The 24,172-nt window shown below is 49.9% G+C and overlaps 1 protein-coding gene across 1 annotated transcript in view; it reads left to right on the top strand.

Moving 5' to 3' along the window:
* The window catches only part of ZC3H3 (zinc finger CCCH-type containing 3), a 245,201-nt gene that overhangs the window by 94,922 nt on the left and 126,107 nt on the right, over nt 1-24,172 (top strand). The window contains exon 4 of the mRNA XM_029063878.1: nt 2,138-2,291. Within this exon, the coding sequence (XP_028919711.1) occupies nt 2,138-2,291 (154 nt within the window). The remainder of the gene's footprint in view (nt 1-2,137; nt 2,292-24,172) is intronic.

Below are 24,172 nucleotides of genomic sequence, written 5' to 3'. Positions count from 1 at the left end.
CAGGTGACGGGCATCTGAAGACCCTGTCGTCTGCATCCACGAGTTTAGGGAAGTTTCTCCTTCCCTCCTTTCATCCTGGGCCTCAGTTTCCCCAAATGGAAAACGGCGAGGGTTTTGAGACCCTTCAAGCTGCCCTCGCTAGGGGTGTGGGGATTGGCTGTTCTGAAAATGTTCCACATGAATTCAGTGCTTTGGTGCCTTTCTCGTGGAAACCCTGCCAGGAGGGATGTGATTCCTGGTTGAAAAGCACTTCAGGCCCTTGGTTAGGTTCAAGCTACGACTTGTCTCCCATCCTGTAGTTTTAGTCATTGTAGTTGAGATTGTGGTTCATTCAGTGGTATTTATTGAGCGCCGACTATGTGCAGAGGACTGTACTAAGTGCTTTTTGTCATCGTGGTGGTCAGCATAGTAGCCGCCACTGTCGTCACTGTCTCAGTTGTGTCTTGGACCGCCCACTTGTAGAGCACTGTGCTTTTGAGAGGCAGCGTGGCTTAGCGGCAAGAGCCCGGGCTCGGGAGTCAAAGGGCGTGGGTTCTAATCCCGGCTCCGCCACTCGCCTGCTGTGTGACCTTGGGCAAGCCACTTCACTTCTCTGGGCCTCAGTGACCTCATCTGTAAAATGAGGGGCCCCACGTGGGACAACCTGATGATCTTGTATCTACCCTAGTGCTCAGAACAGTGCTGGGCACATAGTAAGCGCCTAAGAAATGCCATCGTTATTATTACACACTCGGAAGTGACATCGTCCCTGCTGCGAGGAACTTCGCGCTGTAACGGGGAGGCAAAGTGAAAAACATTTATATCTAGAGTATTCAAAATAAATAATTTAATAAACATGTGTGCGTGAGTGCAGAGGACGGGCATGGACCGTAAGTTTCCCAAGAGCAGGAGTGGCACGTGTTGCTTCTTTTGTAGGCTTCAAGTGCCGGGTTTGGGGAAATGCACCCAGTAGGAGGTTGATCGTCGCTGTTGAAAATACCACTGCTAGCAGGAAGGACCCGAGGTATCATTTCTGGGGCCCGAAGCAAACAAGTCAGCAAAGAGATTGCTCTCATCCTCCCTCAGTAAAACACCCCTTGCAGTGGCCTAGTGTCCACTTAGTGGGTTGGGAAGGACAGCCGTTGATTCTCCCATCCCAGTGGTAAGGCACCTTTCTAAATGTCCAGGGGGACATTGAATTAGAAGGGGATGAGGCTAAAAGTGCTTCCTAATTGTGCCAGAGGGGAGGTTTTTTTTTAAGGTATTTGTTTAGTGCTTACAATGTATCAGGCACTGTAGTAAGCACTGGCTTAGATATGATATAATCGGGTTGGATGCAGTCCATGTCCCACACAGGACCTTTGCAGTCTTAATCCCCATTTGGCAGATGAGGTAAACGAGACACAGAGAAGTTAGGTGACTTGCCCGAAGTCACACACAGCAGACAAGTAGTAGAGTCAGGATTAGAACCCAGGCCCTCTGACTCTCAGGCCCGTGCTCTTTCCACTTAGCCACGCAGCTTCAGAAGTGCTTCAGAAGTTGCCTTACTGGGCAACTGGCATTCCTTGATTGGAATAAGGGCTCACTTCGGGAGCAGATTGGGCTAGTGGCTAGAGCACAGGCCTGGGAGTCGGAAGGACCTGGGTTCTAATCTCAGCTCTGCCACCTGTGTGCTGTGTGACTTTGGGCGAGTCACTTAGCTTCTCTGTGCCTCAGTTTCCTCATCTGTAAAATGGGGATTAAGATTGTGAGCCCCACGTGGGCCGTGGACTGTGTCTAACATGATTACCTTGCGTCTACCCCCGTGTTTAGTACAGTCCCTGGGGCATAGTAAGTGCTTTACAAATGCCATTTTTTTTTTTAAAAAAAAAAAGGAAAACTGATTCCTTCCCTCAAGCAGAAATCAGCTCCTTGGAACAGGTAGGAATCCCCAGAGCCTGGCATCTCACTACTCAGCACTGCTCTATGCCAGAGGCTTCTAATCCAAGGGGCTTCCTTGGCCCAGAGAGCTGGGCTATTGGCTTTTGATGGTGGAGGGAGGATTCTGTAGCAGGAGTCTGGGAAAGAGACTATTTCATCAGTCAGACATCTCAGATCCTCTCAAATGGGCTTTGATCCGGAGTTAACGTCAGCCTGTGCTTCTCATTTTCTTTCCCAGGGTCCAGCATACACACCTTCCGGAGCCCCCTGGGCGGCAAAGTGATCAAGACCCGATACCGGATCGTGAAGAAGAACGTGGCGTCCTCGGCCCACCAGGAGTCTTTTGGTGCGCCCAGCCCCTCCTGGAGGACCAGGCGCCTCTCTAGCCCCAGGTAACCATGCGCAGCACACTGCTCATGCCCGTGGGTCTTCGGGAGAATAGCGAGGGACCCTCGGGGTAATCAGGCCCAGGGTGCCGCTAGGACTCTTCTCCCATCAGCCACGTGGGGGACCTTACTTAACTGTACAGCTCATTAGCTGGGGAATTACTTAATGGTTTCTGTTTGTTTAGCAGTTTCTTCCCCCAGCTCACCGGAAAACAAAGTCAACTCCGATTAGCAATCCCGTTAGCTGGAGGAGGGGCCAGACAGGGCCCGCTTGCTCCCGGAGAAACGGCTGCCCTGCCCGCCCCCCCCCCCCCCGCCCTCTCCCTCGGGCGGTGGGATGGACCGGTGGGAAGGGAACCGGATTGGGAGCTGCCGGGGTGTTCCCACGAGGCCCGGAGCTGGCAGAGCCCACGGTCGGGGCCCACTCCGGGGACCCGTCGGAAGATAGATTTTCAGAACCTGAGCAATCAGTTCTGGAGCCCGCACGCCCATCTTCTCGGTTCAATATATTGATCTTTAAAGAAGGTAAAATCAGGCTTTTCTTGCCCCGCCGCTCTCTTCTTCCTCTCTCCCCTCCCCGCCAACCTGTTCTCCTAGCGAATTTCCAGCCCTTAGCATTGAGCACTCCAATACGTTTCAGGCCGCTTCCATTTGCAAGCACTTAAGGGTGGGAGATTTCTCCAGGGAGCCCTGTTGGCAGAGGTTCTGTCTGACCAGGCCCGAGCAGGCCCCAAGCAGGGCCCCGGAAGAGTCCAGAGGCCTCTCTGGCAGCGGCACCCCGAGCAGGTCACCTCTACCAGTGGAGCTGGTCGTGAACAAAGAGGCCCGACGGCCCCAAGCTTTCTGGGTGCCTGAAGCCAGAAATGGACCCGGTTGCCCCACGACGCTCCTTAGAGTGCTTTATAGCCAGGAGAGCCGATGAACTCATCGCTCTCCTGTGGGATATGTAGGTGCGAGGGGTGGGTGGGGAGGGAGTGGATTTTTCTGTTGTCACTGGGAGTAGAAGTCATCGTCCACAATCCTCTCCGGGGCCCGGGAGGACTCGCCCTTCATGACGGTACGCTGTTAGACCAAGAGAGAGAGTGCCCAGGATGGCCGGCTTACTCCCAGAAGGCCCCCGATTCAAACCACAGCCGCAACTCGTTTTTCCGGCGCCGTGTCTGGGTGGCAGTGCCTTCAGGATTGGGAGGGAGGAGAGTCAGGCAGGCGGTTCCCCTTCTTGAAGCATGGGCGATCTCCACCCCATGAGGGGCTGGGTGCTCCTAGAATCAGTCATCCATCTTCCGTGTTCCTGGGGATGGTAGAAGGGGAGACATACCTCGGGGACAACAGCGGTTCTCCACTTGACCGGATTCTAGTCGAGACCGTTTCAAACTATCCCCTCCCCGTCATCTCCAGAGGACACTCCCTAGAGGGTCTCAGGCTCCTGGCTTTGCCTGACATTATCTTGCTGTATGACCTTGGGAAAATCACTTAACTTGCTTCGGGCCTCAGTTTCCTCATCTGTAAATTGGGGGCCGAATACCTGCTCTCTCTCATATTTAGCCTGTGAGCCCCATGTGGGACAGGGACTGTGTCCAACCTGATTATTTTGTGCTTGCCTCACTGCTTAGTGCAGTGCTTAGCAAATGACATATAGCGATTATCATTCCCTGCTCCGACTGCTGCCCAGCCCAACCCCGAACCCTTATATCCGGGACCCTGCCCCTTTGGCTCCGGGATAGTTCTCCTTCCTGGAAAGATGTCGTTGGCTTCCGGGTAAGGAAAAGTCCAGAAATTCCTGGGCCCGTGGTTCTGCAGTGGCCAAGGGGCTCGCAAGGGCCTGGCATGACCACCCGGGGGCTTGACCGGTGTCCGAGCCAGGGGACCCACCCAGCTCATTTGCTCAGGATCGTACGTAGTATGATCCTGTATTGAGCACATAGTAAACACTCGATGAATCCCTTCGATCGATCGATCTCCGTGAGATTCACTAACTTGATAGCGGTCTATTTCCCCAGCCCCGCTCTCCCCAGCAGCCACTACTGATTAACCCTTTAGGATTCCCGTGGACCTTGTGTTAATCCTAAGGGTGCAAAGCCTAAGATGGGGACAGCTTCCCCTAGGCCTTGAAGAGGCTTCTTTCTGCCTCCAGGAGGGTCTGTCTGGCTACCGTGATTCCTCCGCAAATCATCCCTGGCCCAGGATGGGGGCCCTGTCTCTAATTCTCTGAGGGGTCCCGGTGGAGCTGGTGTTGGCATAACGGCCAGCTGGGGAGATGGCGGGGGAGCTCGGGTGAGGCCAGCGGGGTTTCGTGTTGTCGGCCCAAGGCGTAAGACCCCCACGACTCTCACCTTCGTTCCTCCACCCAGGCTGGTGGGTGTCTGGATGGGTCCCTCGATGACCCCCCGGCCCCCAGGACTCCCCTTCTCCGCTTAGGTGTTCTCTCCCCTTTGGCGGGATTGCATTAAACTTTGCCCCTCTGCTGACTTTTGTGGAAGCGATAGCTGGAAGTATATTTTAAATTAATTTTACTGCACTTTTTGTAATATTTTTGTTTTAAATAGATTTATAAGCAACTCGGGGGCTATTTCTACAAATTTATGAAGATAATTTTCACTCTCTCGATAAGGTTAAATTTACACCTGCTATTTCCATATTAATTCACATTGCTAAGTGGATCTAATTTTCTTCCGTTCTTCTATCTAGCGAGCATGGCCTTTCCTAATGCAATTTCCCCCTCACTAAATCACTGTGATCGGGAGTCATGATCGAGTTAAATTAACTTAAATTAATTTACTTAATAAGAGCTCCAGATCATTGTGAATGAGGGTAAGATTTATTGGCTCTCCTCTTCACTCCTCCCCCTTATCCGTCTAGGCGTTTCAGGCCCGCATGGCAGCCGATCCCCGGCTGCCCTTCCCTAGGGGTAATTTTTCCGGGGGCTTCATGCTACATGACTTTGGTGGGCGCGTCGTCTCGGGCACGCTGGTTGTCTTGTGCAGGATGATCTTGATGGGTGGCTTAAAGCATCGGGCCGGTAACTACGTTCGTTCTCCCTCCCTTCCGTTTTGTTCCCTCCCTCCCGTTTCCTTCCCTTCTCTTCCCGTTTCTCTTGCTCGTTCTCTCCTTCCTATTTCCTTCCCTTCGATTCCACTCCTTTCCGACCTAGGGGAGCAGCGAGTCCTAGTGGAAAAAACACGGGCCTCGGAGTGAGAGGACCTGGGTTCTAATCTCCACTCTGCCACCTGCTTGCTGTGTGACCTTGGGCAAGTCACTTCATTTCTCTGGGCTTCAGTTTCCTCATCATACCATGGGGATTCAGTACCTATTCTCCCTTTTAAATAGACTGTGAGCCCTTGGTGGGACAGGGATTGGGTCTGACCTGAGTCCATCCCAGCACTTAGTACAGTGCTTGGCACATAATTAACAAAAACCACAGTTATCATTTCTCTCACCTTCTCCCTTCCTTCCATTTCTTTCACTATTTTCCTCCCTTCCATCTCTCATCCTCCCATTTCCTTTCCTCCCTTCCTTTTCCCTTCCTTTCCCGCAGTCGTTTACCTGGAGTGGCAAGCTGTTTCCAGAGGCTTTTTTTGCATATGGATGTATGGTGGGGGTGGGGCTAACCCTCAGGTGCTAAGAGGAGGGTGGATGAGACACCAGAGATCTTGCAAAGGTCTTCATCTCTAACTTTCCTTCTAGCTTCCCTTTGTGGACCTATACGATCTTTTCCAACCATCAAGCAATCAGTGGTATTTCTTGAGGACGTACTTTATGCGGGGCACTGTTCTAAGTCCTGGGTAGAGCACAGTTCAACAGACTTGATAGACACATTTCCCGCCCACAAGGAACTTGCAGTCTAGACAGGGAGGCAGACGTGAAGATATGGACATAAAGGCTGTTGGGATGAGTGTGGGGTGAATACTGAATGGTTAAAGGATACAAATCCAAGTGCGTAGACAGTGCAGAAGGGAGAGGGAGTAGGGGAAATGAGGGCTTAGTCAGGGAAGGCCCTTTGGAGGAGATGAAATTTTAATGTCTTCAAAGGTGGGGAGAATGGTGGTCTGTCATATTGGCAAGGGGACAGGGGAGGGAGTTCCAGGCCAGAGGGAGGATGTGGGAAAGGGGTAGGCAGTGAAATAGATGAGACTGAGAGTCAGTCGGTGTTAGAGTAGTAAAGCATTTGGCCTGGGTTATAGTAGGAAATCAGGAAGGTAAGTGAAGCAGGGAGAGCTGATTGGGTGTTTTAAAGCTGATGGTAAGGTGTTTCTGTTTGATGCGGTGGTGGAAGGGTCCTTGGAGTCTTTTGAGGAGTGGGGAAAGATGGACTGAACGTTTGTGTAGTAAATGATGCGGGCTCCAGAGTGAAGTATGGACCGGAGTGGGGAGATAAAGGAGGCAAGGACGTCATTGAGGAGGTTGATGCGGTAGTCAAGGCAGGATATAATAGGTGCTTGGATCAGCATAGGAGTTGTGAAGGTCGAACCGATACGATTTGGTGACAGACTGAGTGTGTGGATTGATTGAGCGAGATGAGTCAAGTATATTACTGAGGTTGCAGGCTCGTGAGACACGGAGAATACTGGTGGTGTATACAGTAATGGGAATGATGGGGTGGACAGGGTGTGGATGGGAAGATGAGGAGTTCTGTTTTGGGCATGTCACCTTTGAGGTGGTGGTGGGACATCCAAATAGAGATGACATCCAAATAGAGATGTCTTGAAGGTAGGAAGAAATTCAGCCCACGCGACTTCCGAAGGCCAGATCTCTAAGATTTTTTTTCCCAGCTGGGCCAAGGAACTGTTTACTTCTGTTTGTTCTGAATCAGAGGCCGAGAGTACTAGGCAGTGGCAGAGCTAGCCTAGTCAGCATTTGCTGAGCCCCGGCTGTAGGCTGGGGATCTCCTGATCTCTGAGAGCAGTGTTAGAGTTGTGGGAGTGTTAGCTACCACGAAGGAAACCAGGGGCTCAGCTTGCCGGGAAGAGGGTAGAGGGGGCCTCTTCTCCATTTGCCGCCTTGCCTCCCTTCTGCGAAAAGCATCTAGGAACCAAAGTCACTTTAGCACCTCAACCTTAAGTCTCGGGAGTTGGCTGGAGTGACCTTTTTGGGGTTGGAGTTCTTCTCAGTGATGCGGGAATCAAGCCATGATCCCCAGGGCCTGCTAACACCACTGTGAGGGCTCAGGGCACCTGCTCCAGAGCAGATGAAGTGGTGTGAAGTCCATGTCCTTGACCCCCAGCAGAATGACCTGAGCCTCAGGGAAAAAGAATTCCTAGGGTGACCCTTAGAGCCCCCCCAGGATTAACAGTCTCACCCTGGAAAGGGCTGTCCCACCCTCTGTTTCCCACCTTTTGTCTGTTTTCCACCCACAATAAAAGATTCTCTCTAGTCCCACGGTTTCCCTGTTTTAATAAAAAAGTGTTTGTTGTGGAATCTTTGGAAAGTGTAGTTATATTTTGTCCACTAGCTATGGACCACTTGTCTTCTTAGCTACTCCATTCAGCTTTTTCCTCCCGGAAGTACACATTTGATCAGAATGCTTTGTAAAATGTGATATCCTTGTTTTAGGATCTTTTTGGTCTTTCCCAGTGTGAGGTTGAATTCACTATTTCAGAGTAGGTTTTCCGTACGTATGTCCTCTCCCAGATCCTGAATCAGAACTAAACCCGGTATCGTATCTGTCCTTCTGGATTCTAATAATAATAACAGTGGTATTTGTTAAGTGCTTTTTACGTGCCAAGCGCTGTTCTAAGCACTGGGGTAGATACAAGGTAATCAGGTTGGGTACAGCCCATGTTCCTCATGGGGCTCACAATCTTGATACCCATTTTAAAGATGAGGTAACTGAGGCAAAGAGAAGTTAAGTGACTTGCCCAAGGTCACACAGCAGATGTGTAGCAGAGCCAGAGTTAGAACCCACAACCTCTGATTCCCAGGCCCTTGCTCTTTCCACTAGAGCATGCTGCTTCTGTGAGTAGTTGGACCTGAAAAGTCATTATCCTATCCCAAAACTTGTATTCTATCTCTACTTTGGGTTCTGCTCATTTATTTAGCCATTTGGCATGAAGACAATTGATGTCTTCTGTTTTGATTCCATGCCTTAATCTTAATCAGTCGGTGGTATTTATTGAGCTTTTACTGTGCAGATCACTGTACTAAGTACTTTCCGTTTCTCCACTCCCCTCCCCTTTCTCATGCTCGCCTTCCTCATTCTGGTCAGCTGCTCTATGAAACTTCCATTATGATTTTTTTTTTCTTCGAGTTTGGAGTTTCTACCCCAAAGGATTTCAAGATTCTTTTCTTATTTGCTAAGAATTTTACATTACTATTGTAGATGCTGTCCTTCACTTACAGTGTCCCCTGTTCATACATAAGTGTGATTCTTATAAGAGTCTGTAGTCCAACAGCACTGAATTCTGATGGGTTTCTTCCCTCCACCAATTCTCAGCAACGCCGGTGATATCAAGGTCCTCACCGGCTGCCATTTTAATTTATAGATTTCTAGCATTAGTGTAGAAGTATTTATACATTTTGACTTGGCTTTTTGCCCCTTCATCTTAGGCCAGCTTCTGGGTTTGGTGGGCTGTTTAATTTGTGTTTTTGGATAGGATGGGAGGCAGGGTGAGGGGAGATCAGGACTGTAGGCATTGGACTTTCCTGCCTCTGGTTGGATCTGCCTGGCATTGGGTTTGGAACTCGCTGGTGACATTCCCCCAAGCCTTGGCAGGGCAGGCCAACCCAGCCTTGTACACACCTCCTCTGTATGTTGTCACTGTAACCCTGCACTCCTCCATTCCCCCAAGCCTTGGCAGGGCAGGCCAAGCCAGCCTTGTACACGCCTCCTCTGTATGTTGTCACTGTAACCCTGCACTCCCACTCCCCCTTCCTCCCCCTTCCCTGCCCACCGGGTTCATTTGCAGATTTGGGATTAAAGGGTTTGGGGAATCGGTAAGAGATTTTCACCATACTTTCATTTCACTCAGCTGACAAGTCTCTGGTTTCTGCAACCCAGTACAAAAGTCACCCCAGAGCAGCTGAGTTTTCAAAGGACAGTCTATTAAGAGGGCACCCCGTCACCCACACTTTGGTGGACTCTGGGGCTGGGGGAAGGGGGGCCCTGGGCCCCACCGAAGATCTGGCACCAGAGACCAAGTCAGAGGAGGGAGGGAGGCTGTGGGTGCCACCTAAGTTCCCCTCACCATCCCAGGGATGCTGCTGGCACGGTCGAGGCTAGTGAGCTAACCCATGGCACTCGGTCACCCACCCAGGCCTACTCTCGCTCCAGAGGGAGAGTTTATAGCCCTGGGGGCAAAGCTGTCTCCCTCTCCCTCCACAGTAAGCATCGCAACTACATTATACCACTCTCAGCAATGACAGCTGCCATCAAATATCGCCAAAACCCAGTGCCCCAGTTTATTTAAAAGACTGGCAGTCAGTCAAGGCAGTCTTTTAGGCCGGCCAGGGCAGAAGGCACCATTTCACCCTTTCCAGATTGGCGTAAAGGGAAGATGTTTCAGGGAACAAACTTCTCTCTGCAGAGCCCTCAAGGGCATGGAGTAGGGGGCGGTCAGCCTTATTTCAAAAAAGCCAAGTCCAGAGAGGAGAGGGACTGGGAAGGGGAGGAATTTCCCACCTGCGGAAGGGTCACCCACCAAGGAAAATGCCCTGGCATTTCAGTTCTGGTGTGCTCTGAGACGCTGGCACCAAGAAGCCCCTGCAGTGCAAACAGCCCCCAGGACAGGTGCCTGCAGAAGACTGGTATCGTCCTACCTTCGGCTCGAGGGATGTTGGGGCTGAAGAGCTCTGCATGGGCTAAAATTCACGTGTCTACCTGGCCCAAACTGAGCCTCGTGGGAGTGGGACCTGTTCCCCAAGCTGGGACTTCCAGCTGGGACTTCCTCGACCTCTCTTCAGGATCGGGGTGCAGATGGGATGAGTGGTTTGTGTGCCTTTATTTTCTATCTGAGCTGCAGGATGTGTATGTGTGTGTGAGAGAGAGAGGAAGATAGAGCGAACCTGAGATTGTGCATGTCCATGGGCATATTCCTCTAATGATTGTGCGTGCCCAAGTACCTGCGATTGTGTGTGTGCTTGTGAGCAACTGTCTGGGATTGCATGTCTGCGTAATTTCCTAACATTGTCCAAAGGATGAGTCAGAGACCCAGCACAGAGTGCGGACCTGGTGGAGGAGGGGAGGACAGGAGGCTTGCGATCTTTTTCTGTCTCACCAATTTTAACCACAGACAAGTCACTTTCCCTTTTTTGCCTCAGTTTTCTTCTTCTGCCTTCCCCTCTCCCCAGTTATCTAAAGCTTTGCCCGGGGACAGAGGGTTTACTATGGTAGAAATTGCTGGCACCTGTTATTCTGTCATTCGTGCACCATGGCAGGAATAAGGATGAATAGCCGTGGCCACGGAATGATGCGGTCTGCTCGCTCGCTCTGCTTGTGTCCGGCCGATAGGGTCCAACCCAGACTGTAGTTTTCTCCCAGTTGGAATCCAGCTGCCTGGATGGGGGGCCGGGGCCGGGGAGGCATTGAATTGGGACGGCTCAGCGGCGGAAAGGAAACCCGACCTTGGACGGGGAGCCGGATTGTAATACAGGAGCTGAGCTCGTTAGGCTGGGAGTGGGAGATTGCAGCTGGGTCTGGACTGCTCTGGAGCCAAGCAGATGTTGCCCTCCGGCAGTCCCCGAGGGATGAGAAAGTACGGGAACAGTCTTACAGATTACGAATGTGATGCCGGTTGATAGTCTTAGGCCCCGGTTCATTTGGAAGCCGGTTCGTGCTGTGACCTGGGGCAAGTCACTTAACTTCTCTGTGCCTCAGTTACCTCGTCTAAAAATGGGAGTGAAGAGTGTGAGCCCTTTGTGGGACAGGGCCTGTGTCCCACCTAATTAACTTGTTTCTACCCCATCGCTTCGTAGAGTGCCTGGCACATAGTGAGTGCTTAACAAATACATTAAAAAAGGTTCACGTGGTGAAACTGTAGGCGTAACAGGAAGCCCACCAGTTGGTGTCTGACCAAGTCATGGGTGGTTAGTGCTTGGTGGACTGTAGACCTTTTGCACAGCAGGTTGGGAAGGCCACTTTCCATCATCTAGTCAGAGACCAGAGGGGCTTTCTCCGCCTTTCCAGAGGCATTGTCCAGGAGAATCTGAATATTCCACCGAACACAGTTCAAACCTGTTGTCCTCAGTCTTGGCAAGGATCCTGCCCTCCATGTGCATCGTTACCCCGAAATGCTGAAGTGATTGGATTGCAGGCTGCCTTGTGGTAGAAGTTGAGACTTCATTTTTTGTTTCTTGAGTATTATTAGAATGCGTTTGCGCCTAATTCCACTGCTAGCTCAATTTCGGCCTAAACGGCCTCTTTTGGGCTAATGTGCTGGAAACGGGAGGTGACATTAAATCCACAGCTTATGCGCAGAGCGTTCAGATTGGGAGCGATAAGGGCACTTAAGACCCATTACCAGCGTCTGTCTGGACAGAGCGTGAAGAGAAGGAAATAGCCCTGCATCTGCAGCAGAGACAGTGACTCCAGAAATATCAGTGAGGACAATCAGCTCCAAGTAAATCAATTAGAGCACATTATTTTCTGTTTACCAGTCAACACGCTTCCATATTTAGTCAAACAAATAGCTCTGTGAAGCCAGCTGAGAGAGAGCGAGCTACTCGTTTCCAGTGGTTGCTCGTCAGCTGACGTCGCCTTGCCTCCGGGAGACTGGCGGACATCGTTGGGATGACTTGTCACTTGCTTCCAACCTACTTGCTCTCCCCTCGGATGAAAGGATCTGGCCAGGTGTCCTCAAACTGAGAACCGGTGCCCAGAGGGAGAGGATGAGAAAGGCAGCAAACACTTCCCCTCCTGGGCAGAAGAGCTTATTTGGGTTTCTTGGAAAAGGAGCCCCGGGCTGAGTTTGTTTTATGGACATGGTGTTGTCACTTTTTTTTAAAATGGTATTTGTTAAGCCCTTTCTATGTTCCAGGCGTTGTTCTCAGGCCTAGGGTAGGTAGGCTCACAGTCTCAATCCCCATTTTACAGATGAGGTAACTGAGGAATAGAGAATTGAAATGACTTGCTCAAGGTCGCATGGCAGACAAGTGGTGGAGCGGGTATTAGAACCCAGGTCCTTCTGACTCCCAGGCCCGTGCTCTAGCCATTGGACCATGCTGCTTCAGGGAGGGGCTTTGATTCCCGGGCTCCCCGGGGGCGAGAGCAAGCTGACTGCTGGGCGGGTGGTTCTGGTGCCCAGAGAGCCAGAGAAGCCTGGAGCCGCAGGGAGAGCAAACCACGGCAGGGATCCCAGAGCAACCTGGAATGGAGGCATACCAGCCTCCGTAAGATCAGTATTTATTGATATTATTTAGTCCTAATTTGGGCTCTTAAACAGGCAACATACTTTATGATACCAGTAATTTTTTATTGACTGCTTCTTCCTGCAACCCTAGAGGTTGTCGGCCGTCACACTCCCTGCTTGCCTCATGACCCGGGGGGGCTGAGCTTCGGGGCCTACACCCCAAGACGGGCAGGGCCGAGGCCGTCGTGTTTAACCTCCGCTGCCCCTTCTAAGGAAGGATGACGCAGAGACAAAGAGTTCCCCAGAGCAACTCCTTTTGTCCTGCCGTAGAGCAGTCTTGAAAGGGGAGGCTTAGAGGATGACTGACTCATTTAAAAGCAACCCCACATAAAACTATGTTTTAAGAGTATTTTTCTAGTTACCACAGCAGTTCTTTTAAGCATAAAACAATCTGTGCTTGTTGCTCTGGGGGGGCACGTAGGCCGAGGAACTGGGGGACGGACCTCCAGAGTTCCTTTCCGGCTCCATGGTTTTATGATTCAGTGGGGTTGCATTCCTACCCTGGAGGGATTTAGTTGTGGAAAAAAAGAGAGCTGGCAACCTCTTCAAGGTGGAACAGCCTATCTGCTGTGCTGCAGTAATGTCTCCACCAAATTGAGTCACTGCTGAAGGTAGACTGCTGGATTAGAAGTTCTCTGCTGGTATTGAATAGTGCTCCCATGGAGCCCTGGCTGAAGAAGGATGAGATTGTCCTCCCATTTTGGGGGAACGTGAGGAGGTGACCCTATTGGGACAGGCTGGGCGCCACTGGTTCCGACCCACAATTTGAAAACCACTGCCCCTGAGGGAGTGGGCCCAAGTCCTCCTCAGAGAAGATCAAAGCCAGCGCTGCTGAGTTGGTGATGAGTGAGGAGTTAACTTTCTTATTGTCCTGAGGTTTGGGGATTTGGCCATCTCCTCTCCCAGCTTTCAGTTAGTTCATTAATCTGAATGGGAGCTGAAATGTGACTTATATCCTTAAACTGCCTGTCAGTCTTTTTTCTTTCCAAATTCATTTGACAGGAAAGTGCGAAATAAACAGAAGGCTCAGTGCTTAAGTAGATAAATCGGGGAGCCTTTTCCATATTGGTTAAAAAAATGGCCGTGTCATGGATTCTGCCAATTGGTGGGTTGTTTTATTTTATTTTATTTTTTGTGTCTGGGTGGTAAATCTTAAGTAATCTCTGTGTGGTTTGACGAGGTTTAGGGATGAGATTTTGAAGGGTTCTGAAACTATTCTCCAAAGTGACATCTCATTAAAGAGGAATTCATCCGCTAGGATTGGAAACATTGCTGCCAAAGAGAAACTGTAGTTCCGGTGTCAGGTTTTTTCCTTTTAGGAAGTACTTTTTAATCTTTTTAATGAGGATGGTATGCGACACACACACAACCCTCGATTGTTCCGGGGAAGTTCCGATACCCCAGCTAACTTGATCCATTTTCTCTTAGCTCCTAGCCGAAAGCTTTAAGCTAAACCATAGTGCAGCCTCGCTTTGTCAAAGTTCTGGATTATTCTTTGAAAGAGTTTCTCCTGTGCGCCGTCTCCTCCATTTCTGCCCAAGGAGATCATTGTGGTATATTGAAACTGACCCCCGGGGGTTGGGAAGCCATTTTTCTGAAACCTGTGAAGTTTCCTGGGAAGGTGAGACCTTGGCTACCGCAACCACTGTATGCTGTGTTCCTCTCTCCTGCCTCCCCGCTTAGGCCAGCGTTCGATCCCGAAAAACAGAGGGCCTTTTCCTTGCTCTGCTCTGTGGGCCGATTGTTAGAGAGAGAATCTGGATCTGGGGGATGGATGGTCTTGAGGGTCAGGTGGGCACCTTCCATGCTTCCAGGCTGGGATGGACCTAAGACTGGGAGTGGGCGGCTTAGATGAGTGGGTGCCCAAGGACAGGAAGAAGGCACTTTGGTGTGGCCTCCCTCTGCCCTTCCCTTCCTCCCTCCCTCTCCCTGCATTTCTTGCTTCCTTTATCTCCCCTGTGGTTTGAAGGGTTCCTCCACCCTCCCTCCCTCTGTCCATCCATCCCTCCGTCTCCCTGCATCTCTTGCTCTCTTTATCTCACCTGTAGTTTGGAGGGAGACTCTGTCTGCACCCGCCTGGTCTCATTCCGGCCCGGGCGGAAGACCGGTTTCCTTCTCCTCGGGCTAGCCACAGTAATTGAGCTCTACATCGGAGGAACTAATGAAAACAAAATAAAAATGGGACTCAGAGGTTAACTACCAGCTTTAAATGCATATGAAAATACTTAAGAATAATGGGATTTTCTTTTTTTAATTTTGGTTAATGGAGTAGTAGATTTTTGAATTGATTCTATTAAAAATAAAACTGTCAGTTTCAAACCTGGGGAGGCAATTATAGGTTATTTAGTTGACAGGCTATTGTGTTAATCTTGAATCGGTCCTTTCTCCGTACATATCCCGCTCCAGACGGCTTCGCGAGCAGCGAGGAATGTTTGGTGGAGCTGGGAATGGCTCTTTTGCTAGACGTGAAGTAAATTATTTCCTGGAAACCTTGCAGACACATTGTGTGTGTCTGCGTGTGTGTGTGTGTGTGTATGTACACGCAAAAGCTTGGATAACTGTGGAAGGAGAGATAACCAGTGAGTTTGGTCTCTTCTTTCTAAAGTCTTTTGCACAGACCCCTGGATAGCTCTGTGGGAGAAGTATTTTTAACTGAATGCCACATGAGGGACAGGGAAGTTAATGGCAGGAGGCTGGGGCTGAGGAAGTGACAGTCTTAGTCTACACTGTGAACTCCTTGAGAGCAGGGATTGTGTCTCCGTACATTACCGTACTCCCCCAAACACTTTAGTATACGGAGTAAGTGCTCAATTACTGCCATTGATTGAGAGATGTTGGGAGGAGAATTTAAGACCCCAGTGTCAGGTCATCCCCTTGCTCAAATCCCCTCCACTTTTAAAGCCCTTCTAAAATATCCCCTTTTCCAAAAGCCACAGCGAAGTTAAGTGATTTGCCCCAAGTCACACAGCAGACAAGTGACTCCCAGGCCCGTGCTCTTTCCACTACCCAATGCTCCTTCTCCATTGATCTCGCCTTCTTGGCACTTCTGTATAAACCTGTTCATCTATTTCCCTAACTATTCATCCCCTAACTACTTTTATTTTTAATCTTTTTTTTTATAATACTCTGACAAACTTTAGTGAAGTGTTCTGTGCACAGTAAGTGCTCAATAATACCATTCAGTGATTGATTATCATTTGTATCCATGCTCTTACTCTTTTGCCTATCGAATGTTTGCATTTTGTGCCTCGTCTGTTTCGCTCCATTAGATTGTAAACTCCTAGAGGTCAGGGAACACACCTTGTACTGCCTCTGTATGTTCTGAAGTGCTTAATGCTGTGTTCTGCATAGAGTAGGTGCTCCATAAATATTTATTTGGCTGTTTTTAACCCATCTTAGGTGGGTGGTAGCACTCCCCATTCAGACATGGCTATGAACCGGCAGTTAATGAGTGATGGTATTTCTTAAGTCTTCGTGCCAAGCATTGTAGACATCAATATAACAGATCAGACAGAACCCTGTCCCACATGGCATCTCACAGTATAGGTAGAGGTAAACAATGAAAGCAATCATTCGGTAGATTTTATTGACCAGTACTGTATGCAGAGCACTGCATTAAGCCTTGGGAGAGTACGAAAAAGATGATGGGCATAATCCCAGCTTACAAGGAGTTTGCAATCTAGACCACAGTGATAATGATAATAATGATCACAAGTGGATTGCAGAGAACAAGCAACAAGACTCCACACACACAAAAAAATAATGTTAAAGACAAATAGAAGAATAGATCTTAGATGGGAGCCCTCAGACTCCTCACTGCTCCAGGGAAACAGTCCTTAGCTGCAAACCAAGAGAATCAGCCTGTCCTAGTGGATGGAGCACAAGCCTGAAAGACAGAAGGACTTGGGTTCTAATCCTGACTCTGTGAGCCCTGTGTGGGATATGGACTGTATCCAACCTGATTAACTTGTACCTTCTCCAGGGCTTAAGTACAGTGCCTGGCATATAGTAAAGGCTTAACAAATATTAAAAAAAAAACCCCACAAACAAAAAAAAGCCACTGCAGCCTCCCCTCAGGGTTGTAAAGGCTGTGTTACCGTCATCGTCATCATTATTATGTTGGTATTTATTAAGTGCTTACTATGTGCCAAGCACTGTTTTAAGCACTGGGGTAGGTACAATTAATCAGATTGGACACGTTCCCCATTCTACATGGGGCTCAGTGTCTGTCGAAGTTGTAAAAAGCACCCTGGGTGTGGAAATGGGTTTTCTGGTCTGCCCTGTTCTGGCGCTGAGGGAGTTGGCCTGCCATGGAGAGGCAGTGACCAACCCAGGACCTCGGTTCAAGGGTGCTCAGAGACATTATTATTATTATTATTACTATTAGTAGTAGTGATAGTATTTGTTGAGCACTTACTGTTTGCAAAGCACCATACTAAGCACTTGGGAGCGTACGACACAGGTTTCGTCTAAAACACTCTGGGGATGGAAGAAGGCAGGGCACTTTTAGGGCTAGCTCACCTCCAAACTTGCAGGAGGGCAATTCCGAACGGTCAGTTCATTCAATCGTATGAATTAAGTGCTCAATAAATACAGTTGATTGATTTAACCCCAAAGTGCCCTCCCCTGCCCTCTTCCATCCCTGGAGTGTTTTTAAGGAGATTTTATCCCTCAAAGTGTCCTCCCCTGACTTCTTCCATCCCCGGAGTGTTTTAGAGAAGACTTTAGCCCTTGTCCGAGTTGGGGCACCCAGGCCCTCGCTCAACCTAAAGGACTCGAGCTACGTTTCTCTCCCGGGCGAACAGTCCCGTGCCCAGCACCTATTTGAAAATAATAGGCCTCATATGAAACAGCCGTCACTTGCGTCATCTTGATATACTGTCGAGATTTCTTTAGGGAAGAGATCAAAAGTTGCCAGGGTGTGGGATAACAGAGGCAGCCCCAGTGGCTGTTTTAATGAACGAGAATGTCCCCGTCGCCGCTGCCGTCTCGGGATTGGCAGCCCCAGTCCAGCCCTGCCTGTGCCTCTGACTGAGCGGGTGTTGTGAGGGAAAAAAAAAAAGCTTTCAGGCTAAAAATGTCCAGATCTGGTGTTTGATATGAGAACAAGGAGCCTCACTTACGGCGAGTTCAGTGGCAGTGATGTCCCATTCGTGGAATGCCTGGGATTTGTTTTCTGCCATTATGCTAATCATAATCCTCTCAACTAAGGAAATCAGATTTCTTGTGCGTCCAGGGTCGGGTCTCCTCGGTGGTTTGATGGTGCTGCCCAGAGTTTCCAGTTGAGCCAGGGGTCCCCGATGAGCGTGATGCAAAAAATTAAAGAAAAGCAGCCCCGAAATAGCATAAGTAAATGAGGTTTTAAGTTTTGTTTGTTTTTTCTAATGTTTCAAAGCGATCAAGGAAACACCCTCATCTAGCTTGCGGTGAGGAGGGGGCTCTTGATGATTTCCTGGATTTGGGGAGCTCTCGCCTGGAACGGGAACTGGCTAGCAAAGACCAGGCCCCGATCACCAGGATGAGAGATGCCTAAAGAAAATGGGCTGTCTGGCGAGCAGCCACGTGGCTGAGAAGGGCTCATTTAGAAAAGGTGGGAGAAAATATTTTAGAAGCTTTCTGGATCAAGGAACTGTGATTTTGGACATTGGGGCTACTCTATCAGTCAACCAATCATGGTATTTATTGAGCACTTACTGTGTACCGAGCACTGTACTAAGCACTTGGGGGAATGCAGGAGAGTAGGGTTGGTAGATCACAGTCCCTGCTCTTGGGCATCTTACAGTCTAACTGCTCATGGCCTAGTGGATAGAACTCAGGCCTGGGAGTCAGAAGGACCTGGGTTTTAATTCTGGCTCCACCACTTGTCTCTTGTGTGATCTTGAGCAAGTCACTTTATGTCTCTGTGCCTTACTCACCTCGTCTGTAAAGTGGGGATTAAGACTGTGAGCCTCACGTGGGACATGGGCTGTGTCTAACCTAATTAGCTTGTATCTTCTCCACCACTTGGTACAGTGCCTGACATATAGTAAGTGCTTAACTAATATCATAAAGAAAAGGATTGCAGGGAGGAGAGGATTTTCTGAGGAATAAAGCTCTGAACGGGAGAGAAGAGGAAGGTAGAGATGAAGCCTCAGGATTGAGCCCATTTGGATAATAATTCCTCCCGGCTCATTGAAATAGGTCTCTGGCTCGCCCCTCAGGCTGGACACCTGCTTGGCCTGAAGGAGGAAAAGGTCTGTTTCAGGGAATTTATTCCCCCAAGAACCCTCTCTTTCCTTTTAGGAAAATCCTTCCCTAGTCGCTGCTGTCATCACTCCTTAAAAAAAAGCCCTTTTAGAACAAAACCTGCCAGTATTTACGCCTGCAGCTTTCTTTCCAGTCCGGGAGTGAAACAGAGTTCGTGAGCAAGGTACCGATTGGAAAAGGAGTTTAGAGTGTACAGCCAAGACTGTAAACCTGAGAGCGGGGCCTATGCCATTGTCCAGTCATCCCACCATCCATTAAGGTCCTCTTCCTCATTCTCTTCATCTGCTGTCCATCTGTCAAACCTTGGTGGGCTGAGCATAGTATTAGGCCCTGGGAGAGGGAAAATGGAATCTCTTTTAGACCCGGGAGAGGTGATGACCTACCATCCACCTCAGGTATATTGACCTCTCCTCCCACCTCGGCTGAAGAGTTGGAGATCTGTCCTGCCACAGGGACTCTGAGAAGTCTCCAGTGAGGCCACATCCCCAGCTGCTTACCACCATGCCACCAGTGACCTCCTCCCAGTGCCCTGATCTCTTCTGATCTCCTGCCACAGATCTCTAGGCTCTACTTGGACTGAACCACATGGAGAGAGCCCTCCTTGGGCGTCGTCCCGCGTCATCATCCCTTCCTAGGCACCAGCCGGGATCGCCTGAGAGTGTGAGGCAAGGGCCCTTCCCGTCAGGAGCTCACAGTCACGGAGGAGACTTGCACGTAACGCAAACTACGGACAAAGCACACAGACCCGTTGTTGAGTGCAGGGGAGGTTGGAGCGGACACAGGACAAAGCAGGGGGTTAGTGGCGAAGGCTTCCCGTAGGAGATGGATTCCGAGACGGGCCCTGAAGAAGGGGAAGGATGGGGCTCGGTGGAGCACCGAAACTTTGTTTCTCGGGCCCCATTGTACGCAGCCCCGCCCTCGGAACCAAGTTGCAGGAGATGCCAAGAGCGTGGCCGGAGAGAGGAGGCAGAGGCAGTTGATCCCACCCCAGCCAGACCCCCTGACAAGACTGGAGAAAAAAATGTGACCATGAGGTGGAGGCTCTAGCCAGAGGCGAAATCCTTGCAAGCTGAGATCCCTGTTAATTGTGATCTGTTGCATGGGAGTTGGAATCCCTTGAACCATCAAATGCCAGAATTTTCTTCTCCACTGGGTGCCTATAGGATCCCACTTCTCAGAGCAGGTCCGGCCTTTTCTCCTTCTTCCCTCCCCTGTTGCTCTTGGGGACCCGAGTATCCTCAGGCCTTTAAAGTTTCATGATCTTGACTCAAACCGACCCTGTTTCCAGGAGGTTCGTAGTCGAAGCTGCCTCCATTTTATGCTGAGCCCAGGATAGGTATGCCGAAGGTCCAGTTAGTGAGCCTCAAGCAGAGCCGGGAATAGTCAGTCGGTCAGTCATATTTATTGAGCGCTTAATGCGTGCAGAGCACTGTACTATGCACTTGGGAGAGTACAATGTAACACATTCCCTGCCCACAGTGACCTTCAGAAGAACAGGAGATAACAATCGCCTTATTGTTAAGCGCATACTATGTACCAGGCACTGTACTGAGCACTGGCGTGGATGCAACCAAATCGGGTTGGACATGGTCCCTGTCCCAAGTGGGGCTCACTGTCTCAATCCCCATTTTACAGATGAGGTAACTGAGGCACAGAGAAGTGACTTTCCCAGGGACACACAGCAGAAAAGTGGCAGAGCAGGAGCCCAGGGACCTGAGGACGGGCGCCCCGGAAGGTGCCTGGTGTGATGTAAGAAAAGCTGTGAGATTTAGCCGACTTCCCTGTTAAAAAGGACGGGAGGCTTCTCAGACAGGCTGACATCAGACTTATCAGTCTGCCTTTTCTGTGGTCCCTGGGGTAAAGAGGAAGAGGGTAGTTGGCAGAGAAGGGACATTTAACCCCTAAAGAGCACTTGAAATTCCAGCCCTAGTAGCAGAAGGGAGAAAGTCCCCTCTTCTTGCTTTCCACCCGGACTCTGGAATACGGCGTGTGTTCGGTCTGTCTGCTTCTGCCTTTGTTTTTCTCCAGGAGGAACTCGGTAATGTGCTTTCTCAATCACTGTGAATTTATTTACTTTTAACTGCTTTGGAGACTATCAGAATTAAGCTGTTTAGTATTGAATAAACACCACCTTGAGGTATCAGAGATGGGGCTGGCTTCCTCATTTCACGAACTCTCTGTAGCTACTCCTTCTGGCTGCGGGCCTGCGTGTCTGGATCCTTTTCCAGTGGTTTTAATGTAGCAAGATTTCAGTCGCTCTGACTCCCCATCCACAGTGACCCTGCTCCTGGCCTCTGGAACGCTGCGGTTGAGGGTTGTAATTTGTGGCTTGGCTGCTGGTTCCTCTTTTCATAGCCAGAGGAAGTCTCTGTAGCTCTCATGTTTGTTTACCTTGGAGCACGGAAATCCAGTAACTGAACCCATGCAGCCCGGTTCAGTGGTTGCCATTCACCTCTGTTAGCTCGGAATTGGTGGGCTCCTATGGGGTAGAATAGAATGGTTCCATCGGGTTACGGGGGACCCCTCTGTGATTGGGCTTTTCACTTCTCCGTAATATTTGTTCATATGTGTTCTCAAGCTACTTAGTGGCGGTCTAGCTTTGCCGTCTGGCAGTTGTCGGGAACGTTTCTGACTTGAGGCCAGGCCAGACCCCGGCCCCATACTGGGTGGCACTCTGCTTGTTTGGTACCTGCCAAAATTGGACCAGCCCTTGATGCGAGGGATACCCACCTACATCCTCAGGGTTGGATTGAGTGGATAAACCAGCTTCTCTCCCCTCATGACCAGTCTCTCTCTCTTTTTTTTAATGGTATTTGTTAAGCGCTTACTATGTGTCAGGCACTGTACTAAGCATTGGGGTAGATTCAAGCTAATTAGACTGGACACAGTCCAATTTCCCACACGGGGCTGACAGTCTTAATCCCCATTTTGCCGATGAGGTAAATGAGACATAGGGAAGTCAAGTGACTGGCCCAAGGTAACACAGCAGACAAGTGGCAGAGCCTGGGATTAGAACCGAGGTCCTTCTGACTCCCAGGCCCTGCTTTAGCCACTAGGTCACACCGGCTGCTTCATAAGGTTGGAGGAGAGTCCCTTGGGTTGAGACACAGACGGCCCGGAGAACTTCCGTCTCCCAGCTGTGCAGGGCTTGATTGGAGCAGTCTGCCGGTCAGGGAGGGTGGCTTGCTCTGCCAAACGAGCTGAGCAAACACCATCTTGGCACCTTGCCGACCTGCAGTAACCTAGCGAACGCTCCTGCCCCGAGACCAGCCTGCCCGGCGGTAACATCTGTGTCCAGCCACCCCCCTGCCCTCCTGTTCCTGCCGCCCGCACAGAGACCCGTGGAGGCCAGCTGACCACAATAGCATCTGGGCCTCTCCTGGGCCACCGGGCTCGGAGAAGAGGCAACTTGCAGATGGATCCACAAAGGTCTAAAAGGTCACAGCTGTTAAATCTGGGCGTGAGGCTCAGAGGTAAAGGGTGGTGAGGCTGGCACAGATGCCAAAGCTACTGATCTGCATGAATCAGCTGCTCACTGGTGGCCGTGCGCTTGGATTCTAGGCAATTTCACATCACCGAAGGAAGCATATCAGAATGGCTCCTTAACCCGATCTTCATGTCAGTGATCACTTCTGATTTCCCAGTTATCTGTCGCGATACCATAGATAGCTATGGCGTTTTTCACGGAGATACCGTGAGTAGACAGTAAATATCCTCATCATCGTAAATGCTATTTTTTGAGCACTTACTATGCGCAGAACACTGTACTAGGCGCTTGGGAGAGTACAACACAAAAGATTTGGCAGATATATTCCCTGCCCACAGCGAACATGATTGCTTGCTTTGTGCTAAGCACTCTACTAGGCGCTTTGGGAACATGAAAAAGGTGCAGTACCTTCTTTTGAGAAGCTTACAGTCTAGTAAGGGAAAATGAGACAGAGGTTACCAAATTGGTCACTGGTGAAAGAAGAGTATAAATAGAGAATAAATAATAGACTCAAATGAATATATAATTAACAGGTTAACATTGTGAGCTCTAAGGTGGCTCAGGGGAGAACAAGTCTGGAAAAGGAGGGGAAAGTTGATCAAGATTGTCTTAAGGAGTGGACCTTGAAGGAGAGAAGGGGTATGATGGAGCTGAAGGAGCAAAAAGGAGGCGAATGTTTATCAAGATTGTCTTCTTAAGGAGGTGAACTTTGAAGGAGAGAAGGGGTGTGGTTTGATGGCGAGGCAGGGGTAGTGGATCAAGACAAAGGGGTAGTGGGCAAGACAGAGGGGATTAGCTGATGTGCAACAGGAGACCAGAAAAGAGAAGAGGGAACCAACTGGCCGATAGGAGCTTTGAAGCCAATGAATAAGGGGCAATCAATCAATCAATCAGTGGTATATGTTGAGTGATTACTCTGTGCGGAACACCATAACTAATAAGAATAATGTTGGTATTTTTAAGCATTTTCTACGTGCAGAGCACTGTTTTAAGCGCTGGGGTCGATACAGGGTAAGCAGGTTGTCCCACGTGAGGCTCACAGTCTTAATCCCCATTTTACAGATGAGGTAACTGAGGCGCAGAGAAGTTAAGTGACTTGCCCAAGGTCACACAGGTGACAAGTGGCAGAGACTAAGCATTTGGGGGAATACAACAGAGTTGGTAGATGTTTCCTTCTCAGAAGGAGCTTATGATCTAGATGGAGAGGCAGGTGTTAACACAAATTACTGATATGTTCATAAGTGCTGCGTGGCCGATGGTGGTGTATCAAGTGCACAAAGGGTACAGATTTAAGTGCACAGGGGGACATAGAAATGAGAGGGAGTCGGGGAAATGAGAGCTTCCTCTTGGAGGTGTGATTATAGTAAGACTCTGAAGGTGGGGAGAGTGGTGGTGTGTCATTTGTGAAGGGGGAAGGAGTTCCAGGCCAAGGGAGGATGTGGCCAGAGGGTTGGTGGAAAGAAAGATAAGGTCGAGGTATAGTGAAGAGGTTGGGGTTGGAGGAGCAGAGTGTGTGGGCTGGGTTGTAGTAGGAAATCACTGAGGTAAGATAGGAGGTGGCGAACTGATCGAGTGCTTTAATGCCACAGGTAAGGAGTATCTGTTTGATGGGGAGATGGATGGGCAACCATTGGCGGTTTTTCAGGAGTGGGGAGATGTGAACTGAATGGATTTTTAGAAGAACGACCTGGGCAGCAGAGTGAAGTAAGGGCTTTTCTGGAGGGGGGAGAGACAGGAGGTAGGGAGGTCAGTGAGGAGGCCGATGCAGTAGTCAAGGCACGATAGGATAAATGCTTGGATCAGAGTAGGAGGAG

Source organism: Ornithorhynchus anatinus, chromosome 4, assembly GCF_004115215.2.
Source record: "Ornithorhynchus anatinus isolate Pmale09 chromosome 4, mOrnAna1.pri.v4, whole genome shotgun sequence".
NCBI classification, from domain to species: domain Eukaryota; kingdom Metazoa; phylum Chordata; class Mammalia; order Monotremata; family Ornithorhynchidae; genus Ornithorhynchus; species Ornithorhynchus anatinus.
Note: the sequence above shows the minus strand (reverse complement) of the source record. Positions and strands in the feature narration are given on the sequence as shown.